The following is a 25186-nucleotide window of genomic DNA, read 5'->3' as shown; positions in this document are numbered from 1 at the left end:
GAGCGATCCAGTTACAGTCTCAGTCTGTGTGTTTATGTTCTCAGATGATTTTTTTAATATCAGTCGGATGTTCTGCTGCTTCGGGTTTATATTACAGCGTCAGAAAGAAACAAAGTGGGGTGATGTGAATGTGTTTGTGTGTTTTAGAGGCTCATGTTCAGTCAGGCGATCCATCTGTGAGGGAGATAATGATTCTAATAATCAAGCGAGTGTATCACTGGTGATGAGGAAAAAGATTTAGAAAACATGATACAATGTTTCATTTATATACGCTCAAAACTAACAGTCAGCACTACTCTGTCTCATATGAAATATCTCAAATAATCAGCTCATTATTGTAATAAAATACATCATTCATCATTATATCTAATATGATGTAAAAATATGTATAAAATTGATTTAAACATTCTCAAATATACTGAGAATGTCATTCAAATCACTCACATAATAACTCAAATCTGTCAAAATTCGTAACGACAAAATGAGGATATATAATATTTTTTGATGAAATTAAATTGAATCCTAAGAATCTTGCAAAGATAAACTCCACAGTTTGATATAGATTTGGTCTAAAGTGTTTTTGTATATTTAGTTCCTATAGATTAGTGTGATTTAAACTCAGCACACAGCGGAGCTTCAGGAGGTCATTTTACTGCCGCTGAGATACTGTTAACATGCTTGATATTATTTGGAATTATTTTAGTTTGATATTTTCTGTTTTCATTTTGGTGTGTGTGTGATTTTGTGCATCTTTAAGATGTCAGTTTTACCGATCATAAACATCTTAAAGACCTCTTCTAAACGTCTATTTGACATCTGATAGGAAACGATCTATAGATGTATCGCAGGTGAGCAAATACTCTATCAAATACGTCTTGAAGATGTAATGCATGCATCAAAGAGAGTCTCGTGATGTCCGTGTGCTAGTATCAGGGTTAGATGATGGAGTAAGAGGCTGAAGCAGTGTTTCTACACACTCCGGTGTAGTAGGTGGCGGTATGTGCGTCTCTCGAGTGTTTGTAAGCCGCCATTACTCTAACAGAAGGAGATTTCCAGTCTTCCGATCCATTAAGCTCGCGCTGAGCGGCGTCGCTGCGCTTGTTTACGCGTCCGTGCGCGCGCGCGCGCTTCCAGCGATTATGTAAAGTGACTCGCGAGCGCAGATTCACTCGCGATGACTGGACGATTGTGGACCCCCGAAGCGGAGGAGACGCTGATCGAGCTCTGGCAGGAGTCTGCGTGTCTGTACGACATCTCCTCCGCAGATTACCACAACCGAGAGGAGAAGGACAAGCGCTGGAAGGAGGTGGCCGATGCGCTGCAGATGCCCCGTGAGTTCCGCCTCGAGCCAGCGCGCGCATCCCTCGGAGAATCAATGTCTGTGCACGAAATACATGTTGACTTCTGGATGGATCTTGCTTATTTAAACCTAGAGGCAGAAGTGAATTAGGCTAATAAAATATCAAGGATTTATCCAAGATGTGATGTATAGTAGCCTAATCTCTATCATGTCAAATTGTCTCAAAATCGAATTAATTCGCTAAATTATGCAATAACCTGTATACAATTATGCATGTGCAGGAATGCATTGATGATTTGCATGGGCTGCCAACTGGAGTGAGATTTGAAAGCATGGGATTTAATACACTTCGTTTTTACATGGTTTCTTCTTCCCTTTCCAAACTTAAACCAATGCCTGCAAATATCTTAAACATGAGCAGAAATTCATTAACCCTGAAAAAATAAAAATAAAAATGCATGTCTTCCTCAGTGTTGATTCCCAAACCTCCTTCTCGAGCAACCTGTCTCGAGATATGCTTTCTTCAGATGCCAATTTAGACGTGAATACAATTGAGTTTTAAAACAAGAACAAACGTTTTTTCTTTTGCGTGGATTTAAGTTGATTTTTGAAATGTTTTGTTTTAACCAGACTCACTTCATCTTGATCATCTTCACGAAAAAAAGAAGTGTTTTATCTTGCTTCAAGTAATTGTCTTTTGATTTAAGAGTCTTCGGATGTTTGCACTTTTTTTAAATATATTTTTAATTAGGTTATACTGTAATATTTTTTGACAGTAAAATGAGTTCAAGTGTAATGAGATCTATTGGAAATAGTTTTCAAACACTGAAGCATTGCTAATACAAGACCTTTACATTCATCTCGACGCTCTTGTTACATACAGTCACTACTAACTTTACCTGCATCTACTAGCTTATATTAAAATCTTAGAAGTGCATTACAGTTACTGTTATTACAATCTAGTTTCGTGCATGCATTTTATGATGCATTAAAACATTACGCTCTTGCTGTTTGCACACACATGCATTTTGAAGTTGTAGCTGTTCAATTTGGTTATGAAATGGAAATATGTGCATAACTGTAATTTAAGGTATGCGCTGCGGAAAACATCTGTTTGTTGCATTAAACAGTGCACACTTTCTGTCTGTAAATGCTCAGCTGAGGCGGTGGCGACCAGGGTGGCGTCTCTGAGGACTCAGTACGCCAGACTGAGGAAGTCCAAATCCAGCCGGAGCGAGAAGAAGCCCCTCACGATGAGGCAGCGCTGGCTCCTGAGGGCCCTCGACTTCCTGAAGCCACACATCGTTCATCGGCGAAGCGAGAACTCGGTACGTCCACAAACACAACCAAACCTGATGTGCATGGAGTTCACTGTTGTTTTCCCACATTTGAACTTGTCTTGGTTAAATGGGTGAATTTATTTTAATTATAAATGTCTATAATTAATCACAAAACTTGTAGAGTTTAATCCCAAAGTAACACTTTACACTAAGGTTCCATTTGTAAACTTTATTCAAAGCAATAACTAACAATCATTTTGTTACAGTATTTATTAATCTGTTAGTGTGCAGTAATCTGTTTTCATTTTAATTAATAAAAGCTTTAGAAGTATTGTTTTAATTTTTGGTTTAACTAATGTTGTGAAGTAAAATTAACAAACTGTAAAATGTTAACAACATTTATAAGCCTATAAATGATATGTTCTATAGTAATTATTATAAGATGTATTATTAATTTATTAAACGTTTAACAAATTTTATTTTGAGGGAATTTTTTCCCGCCTGGTTTTCATTTTTTCCAATTTTAATTTTTAATTTTAATTTTAATCTTTTTGTAATCAAAGCATACATAATCAGTTGATTTTCAAAACGTATAAAGCTCAATGAAATTATATTATTATTATTATGGATATATAGTATTATTATTAAATGTATTACTTATTTATTGCATTTGGAACAATATGATATCCAGATATATTTTTCCAAATTCAGTTTTCAGTTGAAATCTTTTTTTAATTTTTATTTATATAGTTTTGTAATAATCAAAGCATGCATAATCAGTTGATTTTCAAAACGTATAAAGTTTAATAAAACTATGTTATTATTTTTATTGATAAATATTATTCTTTATTATTAAGTTTAATATTAATTTGGCGGGATTTTTTCCCCCATGGATTTCATATTTTTCCAAATTCAGTTTTCAGTTTAAATCTTTATATATATATATATATATATATATATATATATATATATATATATATACATTCAATTATTTTTTTTTTTTTTGTAATAATCAAAGCATGCATAATCAGTTTATAAAGTTCATTAAATCTTAAAAAAATAACTGAAACTTAATTCGATTATTTCTCTATTTATGATTTCATGCAAATGCATTGCCATTGAAATGAAGGCATGAATCATAAACAGGTGAATCTTTTAAACGTTCAACAAATGAAAACTGTGAACTACTGATCTGTGAGAGTCTGATCTGGGTCTTTAAGACTGATCGTGTCTGTTCTTGCTCTTCTTGTAGCTGGGCTTGCCGTCCTCTGATAAAGCGGAGGACGCTCTGGACGAGTCGGATGAAATGTCTCAGGAGACGGATAAAGAAGTGGACAGCTTCGACTCCATCAGTGTGTGTCTCTCCCCGACTCCTGACACTCCAGACACCGGCATCCCTGAGGAAACAGCCTCGTGCTCTCCGTCTCCCCGCAGCACATCCGGCAAACGCACGCGCTCCTCCGAACCCGACATCGAGCTGCAGAAGCTGGAGGTGCTGAAGCAGATGTCCGCTAAGGTCCTGGAGAACCCGTCTCTGGACGCCGCGGCGGTCTTCTCCAGCCAGGTGGCCCTCGAGTACCGTCTTCTCCGAGACCCCAGCGTCCAGATGCGCGTCCGCAGACAGATCATGGCTCTTCTCTACGAAGCACAGGATTCAGAAAGACTTCCCCGAGCGTCCACGAGACATGGACAGAGAGCGCTCAAAACAGAGGACGACGTCACTTGGATTAACACAAACATATAAATTAGAAAAATGATGTTTTTTTACATTGTACTGAACTGTTTTTCCTATAGTGGAGGCTTTGAGATAATCTACATGTGAAGTAATAAAACTCTCCAACTCTTCATGTGTGTGTGTTTTTTGTAGCTGTGAGATTATGAATAATCAATCCACTATTTGAGTGTAAGTATAGCATCTGTCCAGCAGGTGGCAGCACAGTGTATGCGCAGCTCGATAGACGCTGAAATGCCCCCGAAAAACATTCAATTCATAATGCAAGATAAAGCCCTTGAAATATATGCTTTGATTTACTTATTATACATGCATTTTATTTTATAATTTGAATTCACATTTTTATGTTTTTTTGTACCTATAACAAAAGATTTATTCTTAATGTACAAATAATTTTAAGCAAAATAAAACCCTAGAAATATATACTATAATTTACTTACTATATATGCATTTTTATTTGAGAATTTGTATTCATATTTTGTATTTATATTTTTATGTACCTACAACAAAAAATGTATTTGTGATACAAAAATTATTTTAAGCGAAATAAAACCCTTGAAAGGAATTTTACACCAGGATGTAAATTTATAGTAACTTTAAAAATAATGAAAACACATTATATATATATATATATTTATATATATATATATATATATATATATATATATATATATATATATATATATATATATAATTTTACTTAATATAAATTTGAGCATTGTATAAGTTTAAAAACTACAAATTTAAACAAATGCATATTTTTTTAATTAAAAATACATTTAAATAAATTATGTATGCATTACGTCTACTGCAGTTGAACTGTGTTACTGTCTTACTATATATAATTTTATTTTATATTTATTTCTTTTATTTCAGGTGATATTTGTGTGACCAGTTGACTTTCATTCACAGTTAATTATATTTCAGTCCATTTGTGTGGGGCATGTTGTCACACGGGAAAATGAAAAAGGTAATAAAACTTATGTTTATTGTAGCATTTCTAAATATATATTTTCTGTGTAACAACCGATGTTTTATAAAAACCGAAAATATAAAACTGAAAGCTAGTATTAATAAACATAAAACTATATATGCTATAATACTAAAATAACACTGTGTGACAACTAGCCCCGGTGAGATTCAGCATTGATTTCTGGAAGAACACAGCAGTCTTCTTTGAGAGGCCGGTTTTACATCACAGTGATTCGTGCGTCAGTGACAGGAAGTGGACGTTCTGACAGGAAGTGCTCTCTCATGGTGATGGGGGGATGATGGGAAGGCGGGATGCTTTGACCTAAATTCACACTCGTGTCGCAGGGAATCTCTCACATCTGCTCATTACAGAGCATTCAACAACACCATCATTTACTTACATTCACTTCTTCTCTTTCATCTCAGAGCTCTTCTGTCTCTCATCCTCTGTCTTTATCTCTCTCTCCCTGTCTTCTTCATGTTTTCTAGTTAGTGTTTCTTCTGCTCTTCTTTCACAGTCGCAAATAGTAGATGAACAACAACAAATTAGCACTAGATTTTCCTTTGAGAAGTACAAGTAATCCTATATTTGGTCACTTTATGATTGACAGCTGTCTTATCAGTGTAAGTCAATGGGAGATTTTAAAATGTTACATATTTACAATTGTCTTTCTTTTTATTTATAAGTATAATTTCATTTGTAGGTGTCCTTTTTAATACATTTATTTGTATTTATTTATTTAAAGTTGATAAGTATATTTATCACAGTAAATAAATAGCACACAGCTGAGATTGTTTATAAATACAATTTAAATAAATCAGATAAACAAGCAGAAAAAAAAACTAAACAAATAACACAGCTGCAGCAGATTTTGTTTATAAATAAAATTAATACAAGTATATTATATGACAATAAATAAATAGCACACAGCTGAATTTTTTTATAAATAAAATGAAAATAAATCAGATAAACAAACAAACTAAATAAATAAATAGCACACCTACAGCTGAGATTGTTTATAAATAAAGTGAATAAAAATAAATTACATAAATAAATAGCACACCTACAAAGGTTTTTATACATAAAATGAATACAAATTAATTAAATAACAACAAATCAATTAATAAATAACACACCTATAGCTGAGATACTTTTTAAATATAAATATAGCTTAGACTGTAGGCATACTGTCACGGTTTTACGCTGCCTGAAGGAATACGGAGTCGAGGATAAACGGAATAAGGTTTTTAATATAAACAACACAGGGGATATCCAACATGGAGCACAGAGGTAGACACACGTAAGTAGCAAGTGATGAATGAAGACCCGACAAAACAGAACTGAAAGGACAAGGCTTAAGTACAAAGGATAATTGGGGAAACACAGGTGGATGGAATCATTAAATTAACAGGGACATGGAACACATGAGGAAGATAGTAGACACACCTGGGAACTAATCACGGAAGACAGAAACTGGGTCACTGAGGCAAAAACATTAAATAAGTCCAGGTGTGTGACAGTACTCCCCCCTCCCGGTAGGTGCGTCCTCGCACCGTAGAAACAACAGAGGGAGGCGTGGGTGGGAACTTGGGAGGAGGTTCCGGTGGAGGACGGACTCCCAGGAGGGGGCCAGCAGACAGGGACCACAGAAGGAGGAGCCAGGGAGGAGATGACGGAGGGAGGAGCCAGGGAGGAGACAGGAGCAGGAGGAGCCAGATGGTCCACCAGAGACCAGCCAGGACGGAGATCCAAGGTGGAGTCGACGGCGGGAGGAGCCATGGTGAAGGAAGGGTCGACGACACCAGGGGGCCGACAGGCGGAGACTGCACCGGTGGGTGAGGAGCCCAAGATGGAGCAGCACAGCCGCAGAGCCAGGGGGACGTCGAGGTTCCGGAGGGCCTAGGTGGAGCAGAAGGCTCAGGCGACCAAGGCGGAGGCAGGGTCCTGGCAGACCGATGTGGAGCCGGAGCGACAGAGGATGGAGGTGGAACCGGAGGGAAGGAGGAGCCTGACAGAGCCGGAGGGATGGAGTGACGAGGTGGAACCAGAGGAGTGGAGTCCCGAGGCGGCGGATGGTCGACGACTGACCAAGGTGGAGCCGGAGGGACGAGGGAGCCCGGTGGAGCAGGTGGGATGACAGGCCACGGTGGAGACGAGGGAGCTAAGAGCCAAGGCGGAGCCGCTGGGTCGAAGGACCGAGGAGGAGTCCAGGGCTCGGAGGCTGGAGGCGGAGACAGGGCCTTAACACGCCAAGGCGGAGCTGGAGACTGGCAGTCCAGCGGCGAACCACCGCGCCCCGATGGCGCGGACTGAGGGTGAGCTGCGGGACTGACTGGCACCAGCAGGGATGGCGAGGAACTGGCTGGTCTAGGAGGAGGAGAGAGGAGAAGGATGGGAGGAAGGACAGGAGGATCAGGACTGGACGGAACCAGCGAAAGAGGAGTAGAGGGACCAGCAGGTTTGAGAGGAGGCGGGAGAGGGAGGCTGGGAGGGAATACAGGAGACACAGAAGATTCAGAGCTGGGCGGAACCAGCGGAGACACAGAAGATTCAGAGCTGGGCGGAACCAGCGGAGAAACAGAAAACTCAGGGCTGGGCGGAACCAGCGGAGAAACAGAAGATTCAGAGCTGGGCGGAGCCAGCGGAGATACAGGAAACTCAGGGCTGGGCGTAACCAGCGGAGAAACAGAAAACTCAGGGCTGGGCGTAACCAGCGGAGAAACAGAAAACTCAGGGCTGGGCGTAACCAGCGGAGAAACAGAAAACTCAGGGCTGGGCGTAACCAGCGGAGAAACAGAAAACTCAGGGCTGGGCGTAACCAGCGGAGAAACAGAAAACTCAGGGCTGGGCGGAACCAGCGGAAATGGAGCAGAGGAAATGACTGGAGGAGGTAGGAGTGGGAGACTGAGAGGGTATACAGGGGAATCAGGGCTGGACGGAACCAGCGGGGAAACAGGAATATTAGGGATTACCTCCATAGACCAGTCCATCAGATCCAGAACTTGCTCCATATGACTTTCAGAGACTGCATATAGCTCACCCTCAGTCGCAGGAGTGTGGGCAGGGCTTTCCTCCACGCCCTCGATCTCCACGAGGACTCCCACGATGCACAGTGTTGCCGGCTCACACACCTGGTCAGTCGCGCTCTCGAGATCCGGCTCCCTGTCAGTGGATGGCTCGGACTCTGCGGCTGCGGTGGGCTCTGGCTCCGTGCGGCGTGATGGTGGCTGGCTGGCCTCTGGGTCGGGAGTGGGGCTGGCGAGGTCCTCTATGGGGCAGACGGTGAGAGGTGACCCATTTCTCGCCAGAGTCCACTCCACGTATGCGGCGAAATCCTCTCGAGGACCATCTTCGGACGACAACGCTCTGCATTTGGAGTTCAGGCTGGTGTTGTAGAAGGTGCAGAGCGCGCCGTCCGGGTAGCTGGTGGCATTAGCTAATAAGGAAAACCATCTGGTGTGGTCCTCGAGAGAGCGTTCTTCCTGCTTCAGCAGAAGGATGAGGAATTCGGGACGATAGAGGGGATCCATAGAAACACTAAGAAAAGAAAAGACTTTGAAAACACAAAAACAAAACGGAGGGAAGAACACGCAGTTTTCTATTTTCTCTTATTAGGTCGGGTCTTCTGTCACGGTTTTACGCTGCCTGAAGGAATACGGAGTCGAGGATAAACGGAATAAGGTTTTTAATATAAACAACACAGGGGATATCCAACATGGAGCACAGAGGTAGACACACGTAAGTAGCAAGTGATGAATGAAGACCCGACAAAACAGAACTGAAAGGACAAGGCTTAAGTACAAAGGATAATTGGGGAAACACAGGTGGATGGAATCATTAAATTAACAGGGACATGGAACACATGAGGAAGATAGTAGACACACCTGGGAACTAATCACGGAAGACAGAAACTGGGTCACTGAGGCAAAAACATTAAATAAGTCCAGGTGTGTGACACATACTATCTATTTTATTTAATTTATTTTAATTTATTAATATAATTTCAGCTGTAGGATGTGCTATTTGAGGACAGTAGGTGTATATAAAATATAAATATATATTATAAACGTGAATTCATGCATTTATTTCCACATATAATATCCCCTGGATATATCCAGAAATAAATGCTGTTTTGTGAAGGTTTTGTCGCTAGTAAGTGAACAGCTAATTCCCAGCCAGTCCTGCGAGAGGAACAGAAGGTTGGGGAAGTGACTCAGCGGCTGGCGGGTCATTTAGACCCATTAAACCCCCCCTCCAGCAGATCCAGGCCTGCAGGCGTGACCCGCGGCACATACAGGGTCTCCTGGGAGCAGAAACACCCCCCGCTTCAGACCGAGCCGTCAATGAAAACTAATCCTGCATCAGCCTCGGGAAGCCAAACCTCAGCCGTGTCATCATCTTCATCAGCCTGCTTCACTTGCACTTGTGATACGGCTGCTTTAAGCTACCGTAGTAAAACTGTGCAACTGTCAACAAAACCAGAAAGGTTAAAATACAACACAAAAAAGCTGCTTCTTATCAGAATTCAGTATTGGTTACCAATGTGCAGTGAAAGGGATTTCAGCTGAAAACAATTAACTCGACTTGAAAAGCAATGCTTTCTAATGTCTACAACCACAAAAATTACCATTAATATCTCAATGTGTGACATGCATCATGGCCATACCATGTTTTTGCATGTTACTGTGGTAATACTGGATGTTGCTCAATGCATGTGCAAAAAATCCATACTATTATCATAGTAACATGTTCAAAAGCATGCTACTGATATGATGCATGTATGTACATAAAATAGTTGTATAGTCATAGCACATGCCCTAAAACATATCACTATGATGCATGTGCAAAAAACATGGAATTACCATGGTGATATGTAGTACTATGATGCATATATATAAACCATGGTTTATTATCTTGTTTTTAAACATGGTTTGATATGCTGTTTTAGGTGGGCATCATATAATACCATGTTTTTGGACGTTAACATATATCATATTTTTGCATAATACCATGTTTTGGGACATGCACTATGACTATGGCCATGTTGTAATCCCATGTTTTTGGACATGTTTATGTACATGCATGCACTACCAACGCTATGATAATAATATATATATATTTAAACATGCATCATAGTAATACCACATTTTTATGTGTTTTAAAACGTTACCATGATAATAATGTGTTTTGCACATGCATCATGCTGATACAGTGTTTTTCATTCTGGTCATGCTATGAAAATACCATGTTTTATTTTTCTTTGCATATGCATCATGCCTTAACACCATGTTTTCATATGCACCATGGTAACACCATGTTTTGTGTTCATTCTTCAGTGTAATACCACGTTTTTGTACATGCACTATGATCTGTTTTGGACCTTGAATCAGGGTAATACCATGGTATATTCAAAAATGCTTTTATCGTCACTGTACCACAGCACACCTACAGTTACTGTAGTAAGGGAAATGCAATGAATAATAATGTATTATTATACATTAGGATGATGCGGTTTGGATGCTATTGGCGGAGAGAGAGAGAGAGAGAGAGAGAGAGAGAGAGAGAGAGAGACTGTGTGTGTGTGTGTGTGTGTGTGTGTGTGAGAGAGAGAGAGAGAGAGAGAGAGAGAGAGAGAGAGAGAGAGAGAGAGAGAGAGAGAGAGAGAGAGAGAGAGAGAGAGAGGATCAGAGCGTCTGTACGGCCACAGACAAGCGTCACACCGACACACATCCGTCGCGCTTTACGGTGAAACGCTGAATCGCGCGACACAGGCCTGCGTCCGCCACCGTAAACCGACACACATAGCGGATTGTTCGCGTCTCATATGAGACACACGAGCAGACAAACCCTCCCATAGGAAACCGACGAGTGCTTAATGACAGCGACCGAGCGACTGGCCAGCAAGAAAACCGAGGAAAATCCAGGAATAACGCCGGACTCCGGGACGACTTTGTGTTCATTCCCAGGTAACGCGTGCTCGCCTTTCATTAACGTGCGCGTGATTGTCAGTGATGGGTTTTAGAGATCGTTTCATGAATTGGCACAGGACTACATTGCTTTATTCCCTGTATAACGTTATATAGTGCCATAATAGTACAGTATATAATGTGTATCCAATAACAGGGTGTCGTAGGATACAGAAACAGACATCACACCCCACAGTAAACCCGTCGGGCGGCTGCACAGGTGCAGCTCTCGTGGATTTAAAGGGATTCGCAAACCACAGATCGTATTGAACCTCTTAAGGACATTATATACTCTTATACTTAAACAATTAGACCGCGTAGTAGAAAAAAAAAATGACGTGGATAAAGATTTAAGCGTCTCTGTTTGATGCGTTGTTGAAATAACAGAAATAATGTTGGTCTTAAAGGGACAGATCACCTAAAAATGCTAATTTAGTCCGTGTTTACTCACCCTTACTATGTTAAAACCCCGTGAATTTACTGTATTTAATGATGCAAAAACAGAAATGTAGCCAAATATCATTGGCAATCTGTTTCATACAATGCAAGTGGATGGGGACTAAACCCGATGAGGGTAAAAAAAAAAAATATATATAATATCCTTCTGCCCTTTCGGAATAGTTTTGTGTGAGGAACTGCCATAATTCTCAATTATTCTGTAAATTAGATTTGTAATTTTTGGTGTACTGTTCCTTTAACGTGTGCGCCTTGGGAATTGTGGGGTCAGATATGTTTCCAAATAGCTTATGGGTAACACAAGAGCTCCCTAGTGGGGCATATTTGAATAATTAGTTGTGGTGATGGTAGGAACTCTTAATCTGACATTTTTAAAATCGTTCTGACATTTTGTGCAGCAGCTTTGAGGAGAGAGGCTACAGAAATGCTTTTGACTTTAAACACTGTATAGACGCATTGGGCATGATTGCAGAGAATTAAATCTCATTGTGTTTTTTTCTCAATATGAGAGCATCTTACAAACACGTTTATTAGTTCTAATATAAGTGCAATGTACATCAAATCAACAACAGCACAGTGAAGCTTCCTGAAAAGCGTAAAAATGCTGAAACACCGATTCTAAGACATGATTATGATGTTCCAGACTCTGGTAATGCTGTACATGGGATTGTAACTGCATTCTTGATGAGGCTGTGACATCATAATGGAGCTGGATGGTGTCCGTGGCAACTGTAGAATTGTTTATGTCCTTGGTAACTGTTCCGTCAATTGAGTTAATCAATGCTTCCTCACGGACTCACGTGCACTTCTGAAAGCATTAGGTCACGTTTGCAGGATTGAAAGCTTTGGGGGTCAAACTGAGGCTGGGTTTTCTTGACCTTTGCGCACACACGTTCAGGACGACCAGCCATCGTCAGTTCATTAAATTGGCCTGAAGGGCAATCGTTAGCACATTAGTATTCACACATTAGCACCAGTCAACAACCACTTCCCTATAGTCAACCATTTAGCATGCAATAATATAAGAAAAGTGTACATTAGAAAGACGATATATGCATGTTATGGGGCTCTTTTTTATTGCCTTTACCCCTCGCATATTTTAGTAATCATCCTAAATTAGTTATCATTCGAAAGTTGAAACTTCAAAAATTCATCTTGTGAAAACTGTAATCGGACATTGACCCTGTTGCATTTTGTAACTTATAAAACCTTTTTTTTATGTCTGCAAAAATTTTCTAAAAGAAATATGCGAGCGGAATCGGACATTGTTTTACCATACTTTAAATCCTTTCAGCAGGCTCCTCCCCTTAGTGGGGATTTTTTTACTACAATTTTTTACTAGTGGATAAATCAATACAATATTTTATCATTGAAATCTTTTCTAATCTTGACAAATCACATATTTTTGGAAAGGTCTAAGTCTCAAGGTTCCGTATACGGTGACTATTTTAGTAATATTTTGACATATCTATGCATTTGTGACGAATTGCATTAAAAAAAAATCTAGTTTGGCTATCAACTAGTGGCTATTTTTGGTATAGCACCTAAACAACATCTTATAGGTTCCTCCACTTTTTTGTAATATCAACTTCAAATTTGGAACATATCTTTAAACATGGCTTTGATTTGATGACTATTTAAGCAGTTTTTTTTAGTATTGTATGTTTCCTTTAAAGTAAACAAACTTCTGTAACTTTTTTTTACACTTTCATAGTTTGCTATTTTTTTCAGCAATAACTTGCTGATTATTTTCTTCAAACATACTGCAATTAAGTTAATAAGATCTTCTGAGAGGTTGGTTGCCAGGATTTTCGGTTGTGTGCATTAATATTATAAACTGTACATCATAAAGACATTATTTGTTAATACTATTTTTTATAATTTTCAAAATACTAAGAAAATGTTTTTCAACATTTATATATGCATACAGAATATGCACAATATATTCACAACCATTTTACCGGCTACATACAATTAAGTTAAATTTAGTAATGTGTGTATTGTCAAAAGGTCAGTTTTTTTAAGCTGTACTTTCTTTTTATGTGTGTTTTTTTGTAAAACCATAGTGGACACTTCTAGAGAATGGATTCTAGGTTTAGAAAATCTGTGTGATTTCCGAGTAGCTGCCTAATCTTATTTTAGGCCTTAAGCCACAGGACAGTTAACTCAGGAATGTCCTGCATTGACGGCGTCAGACTTACTGTCCTGTCGTCTTTTGGGTTGTGCTTTTAAAATGCAGAAGGAGATAGATCACGTGTGTGTGTGTGTGTGTGTGTGTGAAAGAATGTTGTTGCATTTTGGGGGGGTGAACAACCACAGATGATGCACAGAGTCACGACGCAAATGTTCAGACAAACAATCATCTATTTAAACATTGCATTTCATGCAAAAACTGCCAATTTAACAACCTCTTCATAATCTAATTTTCTTGTTAGATTGTGCTTTGGATTGAATTGTAGTGTTAATGCCGAGCTGGCTAGTTTATGGTATTGTATATAGGTGTTGATCACTCCTACCGGTTTTGTTCAAATGTGCCATTCCTTTCAGGAGTACCTGTCATGTGCTGCTGGTGTTCAGAGTGTTTTAAGCATGTTACTGCAAAGTAACTAATATCTGAGAAGTTGCTAGGTCATTATTGTGCAGTTGCTGAGGTCTTCTGGATGGTTTTTGAGGTCTTGCTATAGCTGGTGTTTTTTATACACTAATTGTATGTATCTGTCCAACATAGATCTCTCTAGTATGTAGTTGACTTTACTCTGAGATCCAGAACGTAACTTCCCAGGACAGTTTTCATCTGCTGTCACCCAACACCTCGTTCCAGCAGGTGATGCAGTACAGAAGTGTTTGATTGCACTGTACTCATTAGATTAGAATCTTCTGTCATGTCCGTTTCATGTTTTCGGTCGAGTAGGTGCTCATGAGATTGTCTCATTGTTTCCTGTATGTTGTCATAACAGTAAGCTGAAGTTACCACGCATGAGAGCCATTTAGCTGTTAATGATAACGAATGGATAGGATGAGCTGCTGTCTGCCCTACACAGATCATGTTACCTCATATTTAATTAAAACGCCCCACCGATGGAGCCTATTTATAGCATCTGCCACCACAGTCCACTGATGGGGCGTCCCAGAGCTGTAAACCACTGATCTCAGACCAGTTTGGGGTTTTATGTGTGCTGAAGTAAGATCAGTAATTTGTAAAATGTAATTATACCTTTAAATGCTTAATAAAATGTGTTTATTACATCGAAGAAGGGGCGAGTCATATCTTGTGAGTGAAAACAAAGAACACCCTAGCAACTACCCAGAAGACCTTAGCAACACATTTGCAGCAACACAGAAAACGCTAGCAACCAGCTACGATGGCACCTTTTTAGTATCCACATAGAAAACAACCCAGATAACGTTACACACCATTTAGCAACCAGATAGCAATGCCCTTAGCAACCACTATACAACAGCCTGGCAATTACATAGCAACATGCTGAGAACCACTCAGTACACCCTAGCAACACTTTTAACACTAAACAAAGTTGCAGCCTCCCAGAAAACCCTAGCAACCCACCAAAACATATTTGTAGTCGCATAGCAACATTTTAAAAACGTCTGAGTATCCACATAGGAAAGTCTTAGAAGACCCTAGCAACCACTCAGCAGCACCCTAAAATTATCCAAACACTTTAACAACTGCATAACTAGTCTGCAGTCTCCCAGGAAACCCTAGCAACGCACCTGGCAACCACCCTATAACATCCCTGCAGCCACAAAGAGAGGTTTACAGCAGTAACCAAGGAAACACTTTAAGCTCCACCTGCTGCGGTGTTCACAAGCGCTTTGTTTACAGCGGTAACCAAGGAAACGCCTTAAGCTCCACCTGCTGCGGTGTTCAGAAGCGATTTCTTTACAGCGGTAACCAAGGAAACGCTTTAAGCTCCACCTGCTGCGGTGTTCAGAAGCGATTTCTTTACAGCGGTAACCAAGGAAACGCTTTAAGCTCCACCTGCTGCGGTGTTCAGAAGCGATTTCTTTACAGCGGTAACCAAGGAAACACTTTAAGCTCCACCTGCTGCGGTGTTCACAAGCGCTTTGTTTACAGCGGTAACCAAGGAAACGCCTTAAGCTCCACCTGCTGCGGTGTTCAGAAGCGATTTCTTTACAGCGGTAACCAAGGAAACGCTTTAAGCTCCACCTGCTGCGGTGTTCAGAAGCGATTTCTTTACAGCGGTAACCAAGGAAACGCTTTAAGCTCCACCTGCTGCGGTGTTCACAAGCGCTTTGTTTACAGCGGTAACCAAGGAAACGCCTTAAGCTCCACCTGCTGCTGTGTTCACAAGCGCTTTGTTTACAGCGGTAACCAAGGAAACGCCTCAAGCTGAAAGACAGTGAATCTTTACACCCCTACTGATAGTTGTAGTGATTTTAGTGGCGATTCTGGAGTTTGTTGGTCTTCAGTAATAGTGAACCTGAAGTCTTTATGCTGTTGCCATAATCTCTTGTCTGTATGTGTGATGTTTGAAGCATCATCTGTACGACTGTTGGCCTGTGTGCATGTTTGTACCCCCCACACAGGCTGTGCCGGGCCGTCCCATGCAGATGCACAAATGCACCATTCATGCCCTGATAAGATTCACAGGACAGCTGTGCTCTGGGCCCAGCGATGACCTTGAAGCGGGCAGAACCAGCAGGTGTTATGGGTCCAGTTATCACCCGAGAACCAATACAGTGCTGAGCTGGAGACAGACTGAATGTTTGCAGTCAACGCCCTGCAGTGTCTGCTTCTAGATTCAATAAAAAACACTGTTTGCATCCTGTTTGTTCTAAAAAATAAAGAGCTGCACTGCTGCCTATAGGTTACTGTTAAGCTCATTCTGATTCTAAGCTAACAGCTAGCCAATAAACAAAGCAAGGCACCATTTTAGAATGGGCACAAAGTTGTTTAAAAATGAAAGGTGGACAAGAATCACAAATGGTTAATCTTTAATTACATTGAACTTATGGGTTCAGCTATATATTTAAAATAAAATATACATTTGTTTCAATATGTATATATTTTAATTATATTCAAAATAAGTATTTTTCATTGACATTTATATATTTATGTAAATTTGGGTTTTTAATTCCATTTACAAACGGATAAATGTTAAATCTGAGATACCGTAATTAATATAAAATTATATCTAAGTGTTTATAAATAACTATACACACTAAATTATATTTCTTTATATATATATTTGTTATATATGTCATATATATTTTTTTTCCACTAGGGCCATTTAAAAAAAAAAAAAGAAATGTCTGATGCGTGGCTGATTGGTATAAAGTTGTAAAACAATGAATGTGTTTCATTTGTACATAATATCAGTACAGGGAGGAAGCTTTGTTGCTGTAATGCATGCTCAGAATAGCTGACCTGGGGTCAGGTCCTTGTGTAAACACCATTTAATTAAATTCAGTGTTTGTGTGTCCTTTAAAGCATTACATTTTCCATGTTGCCTAGCTATTTTCTGTCTCCCACTGTGCCAAAGATCTGTTTTGTACCCTGTTTGCACCTTGAACTGGTGCAGATTTTAAAAAGCATTTAATTTAGGCCCATCCATGACTCTGAATCCTAAATACAGCTCTCAGGAGATTTTTACACCACTTCTACTGGCTTTAAATAAGAGTAGTTTTGTCAGAGATGTCTGTCAGTGTGCATTAACAGAGCACACTACACACACACACACTGCTCTTTTAAACTCTCTTCTGTCTAAAAGGTAAACCGCTATATAAATACTGTTTAGTTTCTTGCACAGACTGATCGTTTTTTGTCTTTACACATCAATGTATTGCCATAAGCCACAGGGTTTAATTTGGTTTTGTTTGTGTATATATATATATATATATATATATATATATATATATATATATATATTTACTTTTATTGTATGTTTTAGCTGTAATCCCCATCCACTTCCAATATAAGACAGATGGACTGCAATGGTTTAAGTTAAAAATCCTGGTTTGTGTTCTAATGAAGAAACCAAGTCATCTACATCTTGGATGCCCTGGGGGTAAGCAGATAAACATCTAATACATTTTTTAGGTGAACTATCAGTTAACCGGGTGCTAATCATTCTATTATGATTCAATTTAGACCAATCAACATTTTTTATGCAACTGACTTCAAAAAGTTATGACTGATCTTGCAGAAAAAATTAATGACTGAATTTTAAGACTGGTCCAAGTTCAATCAGAACACTTCAGGAACCAATAAAAATGCAAATCAGTTGATGAGCAAAACTATTTGATCAATCATATCTAATCTTTTTGGTGGGAAAACCAAACTGAAGTCAAACAAACTCTAGTCTACAACAAAAATCCATCATGAAAGACTCATTTTGTGATTTTGCCAAGAGACTTGTTAAGCTAGTGGAAACCTAACCGTGCTAACATCATTACCAGATCGACTACACTGAGAAAAGACAACTGGGTTGTACGTGAGATCAGGGTGGAGGTGGATTGGAGAATTGTTTCTAGGCTCCATCTCAATGGTGCGGCAGCTTCAGCACGCTACACAGGAGATGGATTTATTAGCCCTGCGGTTGGCATGACAACAGCGCCTGTGGATGGAATAGAAGATTGTTGCTAAATTGTTCCATCTGTTCCAATTTCCAGCTGTAGAATGGATAGAATGGAGTTTGCCCTGCATGGGGTTTGTGCTCTATTATCTGATAAAAGAACGTAGATGAAGACAAATCCTGGATAGATTCTTCTAGATGAAGCCATGTTATCATATCAAGCCAGTAAGTGTATCAGATGGAGGGACAAATGGCTTTCCTATGTGCAATCAAACATAAAATCTACAGTTTATCACTAAAGTTGTTTATCACACCAATTATTTGCATTTGTCTAATGCCGTGTCCCATTTAAATCAATGGTGGCATCTTTTATTGAATATTGAAATATTATAAATCATTTATTTCAGGCTATCATTTAAATGTTTTATTTAATTTTAATGTTATCAGTATGAAACACTTTCAGTAAACACTATCATTGCAATAGCAGTTTTCACTTCTGTTTCTGTCCTTTTTGCTATGTGCCAGCCATGTGCTTTTGTAGTGATAGATAAAGTTAGTCATATTCTAGAATATTCTTCTTAGGTGTGAGCAAATTATATATAGACTTAATAAAATTGTAAATGTAAAGTTTGACCCAGACATTTCTTGATGGGTTTCACCTTTTAAAGCATCACAACATCATAATTTAGCTCTTATTACTCGGCAAACTGAATCATATGAGATCACTTTTTTCTGTTTTGTTGATGCATATATTTGCGATGCGGCAAGAGCAGATGGTGATGTTTATCTGTGATGTTTTTAGCTCTGATTTAGTGTCGAGATCTAACCGATCTCACCTGCTGCTGTGAACGCACACGCTCGTGCTTCTGTAAGGCTGTTTGCATTAACTGTCTCACGCTGCAGAAATCTTTCAGCCCACAGAAAACCCATCTGGGGTGAAGTATCTCAGAAACAAATCATACCGAGGGTTTGGCGACCCACCTTGTTGGCTTTCCAATGCTAGAGTGTAATTTATCGACTTTTATCCCAGCTTAGGATTTATTTCAAAGTTTTTGGCTGTTCCTCTCAGATTGTATTTGTGTAGCATTTGAAGCATGTGTTTGTCTTCCAAAGACTTCAACAAACGCACCATTTCGCGCCAAGTTATGTCGCTCGGCGACTTTGGCATAGAGAATGTGGAGGCTAAGACTAATTTTAAATTAAAGTCATGTTTGTGCAAAGACTAATGGGGAAAATGCACCTCAGACGTGTGATGTTACTTGATGCAGGGTTGCAGCAAGGACACTAAAGGTGATAAAGTTAAGTTTGAATGTAAATGTTCAGAGGTTCATCTAGACACTGGATTAACAGACAGTTTATTTAACCTATGGTTATGTTAGGTTAGGTTGTGCTTCACAACATAATTCGAGACATAAAAGTCCTGCAAGACAGTATAGAAAACACGTGTGACTATTTGGAGTGGTCTGATCTGGGATCGTTTTTAAACCCCAGCACCCGTCGGTTGAGGGTTGATTTAGAATCGGTGAGAAACCCCGTCACTGAGTAATCACAGAGGAGCAGATGTGTCGAGGTCATCTTGCTTCCTTATCTGACTTTTTCCACTGTCCTTCCATCAGTTTGGCAATGGAAATTCAGTGCTTTAGAAGTGGTTCTGAAATTCACCCTGGGACACAATGGTCCTAAATCAGTTGGCAGCTTTCTTTTGTTTTGCAGCTTGCCTGAAAAAACGCAGATAAGGCAGTTCTCGCAGTGCTAGCATGAGCCTGCCACCCAACCTTCACAAGCACTGCATTTATTTTTTTGTATGATTTACTGACGGAGGAAACGAGTACATTTTTGAAATGTTTCAGATAAAATCATTGATGAAATTTTTGTGGTAGTGAAAACAGACATGCAAAAGTTGGTTTTAGTGTCATTTGTGGTTGTTGCACGTGCTCCGGTCATCCTATTAGCATGCCAAAAAATGTTGCAATGTTTAATGGGTGCTTAACGCAGACCAAAAAATTGCCGCTTTGAAAGATTCCTCCATTTTTGCATGCCCTGATCTTTTTTTCCCCCTCACTTTGTTTTGCTTTTTCGTTCCTCCCTCCCTCTTTCTATTTCTCTCTTCTTCAAGGTACTCCCTCTTTCATCCTTTCTGTCTCTTTGGCATTCATTCACTCTCTGTGTGTTTGCCAGAGGGAGGTTCACTTCATAGTCTTGGCAGCAATTTGTGTAATAAACTCCACACTAACGCTAGCTCATAAACAAATAAACCCAGGCACTCTGCGACGTAATTTCATCAAATCCACCCCCATGCTCTCTTTGCTCCCCTCCCAAGCCAGCAAAGCAGTCCCTCTGTGTGAAAGGCTCCCAGTCTCTCTAAACTCTCTTCTGGTGTCTCCCATAATTCTGTGTTTGTGTCTGTGATTCCACTCTCGTGTCATGACATCATTCTGAAAGCTTACTGCTCTCGGAGGACAAAAACAGATGGTTGAACTTTTAGCGGTAAAGGAAACAAATGCCTCCTTGGAGCCTTGTTAGCTTTGGGTATTAAGTTATAGAGGACAGGTAAGGATATAACCCATTATAAATGGTTACTAACCATTACTATGCTGACTATTGTGGTTTACGTCGACACATTTCTTGCCAGCTACTAATCAACTTCTCCCATTTGATCCTAGGGTTTGTGCTTGCATCCATTCTGAAGAAAAGCATGAAATCCTCTACTTACAGCACCTGAAACAGATGTCAAGACAGTGATCAACACATGATGGAAGAGCCATACAAAGATTCTGTAGCCGTAGACATGGCAAACTCTCAGGAAGAGGCCTGTAATGGTGGAGCCACTGCCACTGATGCAGTTGGGAAACTCGAAGGGGACGCCACTTCAATTATTCCAACTGAGACGTGGAATGTCAGCTCCCCAACTATCACAAAGCGATCCCTGTCACCCCTGCTAACGATACAAGCCACCCCGGTGGTGACCCCAGCTGCTGAGTCTCCCAATGGTGTTGCCCTGAAGGTTGCTACAACTGTACTTCAGCCAATATGTTTGGGGGAAAGTCCAGTGGTGTTGCCAATCCTTGCTGGCCCAGCTGCCCCTCAAGTTGGACAATCTGGGGCTACTTCATATCTGATGACTAGTCAGGGTCCTGTGTCCCTACCTCTGGTCTTGGAACAACAAGTCCTCCAACACTTGAATCCTCAGTTGCTTCAACAATCAGCAACTTGTCCTGCCTTGCCACTACAGAACAGCATCCAGTGCCAGAACCCTTCTCTTGCTCTCGGAGCACCTCCAATCCTGGACCAGAAAGGCACAAGTCCAGTGTTTGATACTAGTCTACTGACTCTTCTTCAGAACCCTAACCTTGCAGCAATCTTGCAGGACCTCTTCCCTGGCCAAGGAAACTCTTCTCCAACTTGTCACCTAGCATCTTCTCCGCAGGTCGACCTTGCCTCTGCATTTCTTCCTCCTCCGCCTCTCTCGCAGCCCTACAGCTCTCCACTAGCCTCTCTTGTGCCACCAGCCACCTTGCTAGTCCCTTACCCTGTTGTAATCCCACTTCCAATGCCTCTTCCAATCCCAGTGCCAATCCCTGTCCCGGTCTCCATGTGCAAGAACTCCAAGATAGATGTAGACTGTCCTAAACCCACTTGTACTTCTAGCAAAAGCACCCAGACTTCACTTAGTGACGTCTCCCCTCAATTGACATTTACCAGCAAGGAAATGGTAGTAGTCCAACAGTCTCCTCGCTATTGCTCATCCCCAGTAGTGACAGACGGAGAAGTGCTGGATTTATCCATAAGGACACCTCAACCTTCAATGCATGTTGATGTGCCACAAGGGATCCAGCCGTTTCAGCAGGACAGTGTCCTGGATTTGTCTATACCTAGTACAAGAAAGAAATGCATCAAGACTTGTAGCATGTATGGGCCATTGGCTCCGGAGCGGGAGAGAGTGTGCCACATGGGGGACAATGTTAGCAGTGGGCCTTTGGCTCTTGGGGTTCTACGGCCAGTAGACTGCACACCAAAACTAGACACCAAGCTGCTAAGTGGTTTAGCATCTCTAGAGTTCAGCAGACAGCACAAGTGGGTGGTAGACAGCGGTCATGGCAGCGTAGTGTCTGGGGCGGTACATGACTCTGCACTCACCGGAAGCGGCAACATTGAGATCGTCAGCACATCGCAGACAGCCAAAGTCATTGTGTCGGTCAAAGATGCCATGCCTGCCATTTTCTGCAGCAAGCTAAAAGGATTGTCAGGCGTTTCTACAAAGAACTTTTCCATTAAACGTGATGCCAGTCAGGGGGGCTTCACAACACTACCCAGGGTCCCAGGGGATCAGCGAGGAGAATCCAGCGACCCGCTCAAAAAGATCTCTAAAAACAGAGGCATCAAACTGAAGAAAGTAAGCTCCCAGGAGATTCATATACTACCAATAAAGAAGCAGCGACTGACGGCGTTTCTACCCAGAAAATAACTCATGCTCTTGCTTTCAGAAGGAGAAGGGAAAGCCAAGGTCTTAAGCAAAGAAACAGCTTCTGAAATGGTTTGAGAAATTTAACCAGGGTATGATGATGAAGGGTATGATGATGATGATGCTAAATGCATAAAAAGCCCTAAAGCTTTTTTTTCCAAGCTGTCCAAATGATTTAGCCCGATGCTGGCTTCCTCTGGTCTGACGGTTGGCATTTGATCCATTCATTATAAAGCAATCAGACGAAGTCAACAAGAAAACGCTCCAAATAAAAGAACCAATCTGAACTGGCTCAAATGCACTACTACTGATATTCTTTAGCATGTTCAGCATTAATGCCAGAATTGGCTCCCTATGCATTTTGATTCTTGGTCACACATCCTCATGAATGATTCATCAAGCGTAATCTGCATCGTCATTAATATGCATGAGATCTGTTTTGAAACCTGGCCAGCTGTCAGTGAGAAACACAACGTGCAGCACTGACAGATTCTCCTCTCGCTAATATGCTTTTGCCAAATTCTTGTTCTCCTCGCGCTGTTTACACTTGGAGTGCAAGACGTTTCCCATTCTTGGTCCTAATGAACTGTAGAAGGGAACAGTGACCTTTTGCTTCCCTAATCACTGTATTAATCAGTGGGGCACTGGAGCGGAGCGTCCTCTTTGAAGAACACGAGGGGTAAGCAGTTAGCATGGCAGCCTGATAATCACTTGGCAAAGCCCAGACCTCGGTTTCATTAAGTCTGATGATTGGAGGAAATGGTTGTCAGTAGCAACAAAGCATATTTTTCATCATCCTCCCTTTGGGGGGCAAAAAGCCTCTCTCCACCCACATACCCCAAACTAAATTAAAACTAAATAATCATCAGGGGTTTGTCCCTAACGACAAAAAATCTGAGTGAAATGGTTTATTAATGCTGTTTTTATGGCCGTGGGTTCAACTCAAGTGTCATTTCTTAGATTATTGCCATCCAGCTGTGTGAACACACAAGAGAGTTACACTTGCAGCAGTGTACAGATTTTATAATGATGATCTTAATACACCTTCAGTGTTTTAGATGAGCAATTGCCAACAATGGACGTAACCTCTATCCCTCAGCAAGCATTAAGAACTTTTTCCCTTCACAGTTGAACCTGGTTTTTATCTATACATGTTACTCGTATTGTGCGACGTGCGTCAATGTGTTATTCCCTGGTTTTTGTAATCCTTCATGAAAATAAAAAGCCTTGTAGGTGATTTCAGCAAGATTGCACAAGCAGTTGGCTAATATCAAGGCTACTTTTGTGGTTAATGCACTCTTTCTAAAATCTTGCAATAGGTAATGCAACAATTTAATGCTAAGTAACATTACAGGAAGAGAGGGTACGGCAATAATAACAAATAATGATAGGATTGAAAGTGTTACTATTTGAATATGTAGAGACGCTCTTGATGGTGTACTTGACCTTTAGTCCCAATCAAAACGCATCTTCATAAGTGTGTGCTGGTGACATTTACAATCCACAGCAAACTCCCCTTTAGTTTTGGATTAATTCCACCGCTTTTCATGATCAAATACATTTCTGATCGATAAAATCAATCCTGTTGCATTTCATACTTTATATGCAAGTTCATCCCAAACCTCAAGATCATCTCGAGGTCAAACTAGCAGCTTTGATCGTTTGAGCTTGAGGCAAGGCCAAACTGAAATCAGTCTCATTTGCTTTTGTGTAACATTTAATATTTTGTTTTTATGAAGATGGATCGGCTGAGATGAGAATATAATCGAAATGAGATTCTAGACACACCATCAGAAGTGTGAAAGTCAAGAAAAAATGAAAGTCAGGCAGGATTAATTTGACATGTCCGTTGAAGAAACGTGCCGTCTCGTGTTTGCGTGTGTGTTTATTGGAAGTCCTGCAGAAGGAATCTCCTACAGTTCACATCCAGAAAAGGTTTTCATGTAGAACTCTTTCTTCAAATATTATCTTGACGGTTTCCTGTTTCCACAGGACGCTCAAGTATCAGATTTGATGAACTGCTGTGCAACTCGACTTGTTTTTTCATGTCAGAACTGAAGTGTTTTTAACTTAAAAAATCTTTCCTCTGTTTTTTTTTCTTGTTTACCTCCGATCTACACAAAAAAACAAAGCATGAAACCCAGATGAATAAACCATGACTGTTTCTATGATGTGAATTAATGTCAGACGACCCTCGAACTCTTTTATAGATATTGAAATTTTAAGTATTGATTTTTTGTTTTTTTAAACAACGAAGAGCTTTTGTAAACAACTGAATGTGTAACAGAATGAAATGAAGAGTCTGGTGATCTTTTAAATTATTTATTTATTATTTGTATCGTCGAAAACGTGTATGTGACGAATGCATTACCTTTAAAATTTTCACGATTAAAAATGTCTCCGGTTATCCAGATTCGAAGTGTGTGTGTGTGTGTGTGTGTCTGTGTGTGTTTTCATAAC

The 25186-nt window shown here is 40.2% G+C and overlaps 2 protein-coding genes across 4 annotated transcripts; both read left to right on the top strand.

The window, feature by feature from the left end:
* The first annotated feature begins 996 nt into the window (after positions 1–996).
* Positions 997–4425, top strand: LOC113065419 (uncharacterized). 2 transcript variants are annotated; one of them, XM_026236644.1, is made up of 3 exons: positions 997–1331; positions 2459–2628; positions 3833–4425. In XM_026236644.1, exons 1-3 carry the CDS (start codon positions 1175–1177, stop codon positions 4322–4324), a joined length of 819 nt encoding a protein of 272 aa, XP_026092429.1. In that variant the 5' UTR covers positions 997–1174; the 3' UTR covers positions 4325–4425. The 2 variants fall into 2 exon arrangements, with proteins under 2 accessions (XP_026092429.1, XP_026092430.1); XM_026236645.1 differs by having other exon boundaries at positions 1155–1377.
* Positions 4426–10932: 6507 nt separating this feature from the next.
* LOC113065418 (retinoic acid-induced protein 2-like) lies at positions 10933–24853 on the top strand. 2 transcript variants are annotated; one of them, XM_026236643.1, is made up of 3 exons: positions 10933–11251; positions 17641–17757; positions 20928–24853. In XM_026236643.1, exon 3 carries the CDS (start codon positions 21014–21016, stop codon positions 22727–22729), a length of 1716 nt encoding a protein of 571 aa, XP_026092428.1. In that variant the 5' UTR covers positions 10933–11251; positions 17641–17757; positions 20928–21013; the 3' UTR covers positions 22730–24853. The 2 variants fall into 2 exon arrangements, with proteins under 2 accessions (XP_026092428.1, XP_026092427.1); XM_026236642.1 differs by lacking the exon at positions 17641–17757.
* The last annotated feature ends 333 nt before the right edge of the window (positions 24854–25186 follow it).

This window comes from Carassius auratus, chromosome 48, assembly GCF_003368295.1.
Source record: "Carassius auratus strain Wakin chromosome 48, ASM336829v1, whole genome shotgun sequence".
NCBI classification, from domain to species: Eukaryota; Metazoa; Chordata; class Actinopteri; order Cypriniformes; family Cyprinidae; genus Carassius; species Carassius auratus.
This window is presented reverse-complemented; position numbering and strand designations above follow the sequence as displayed.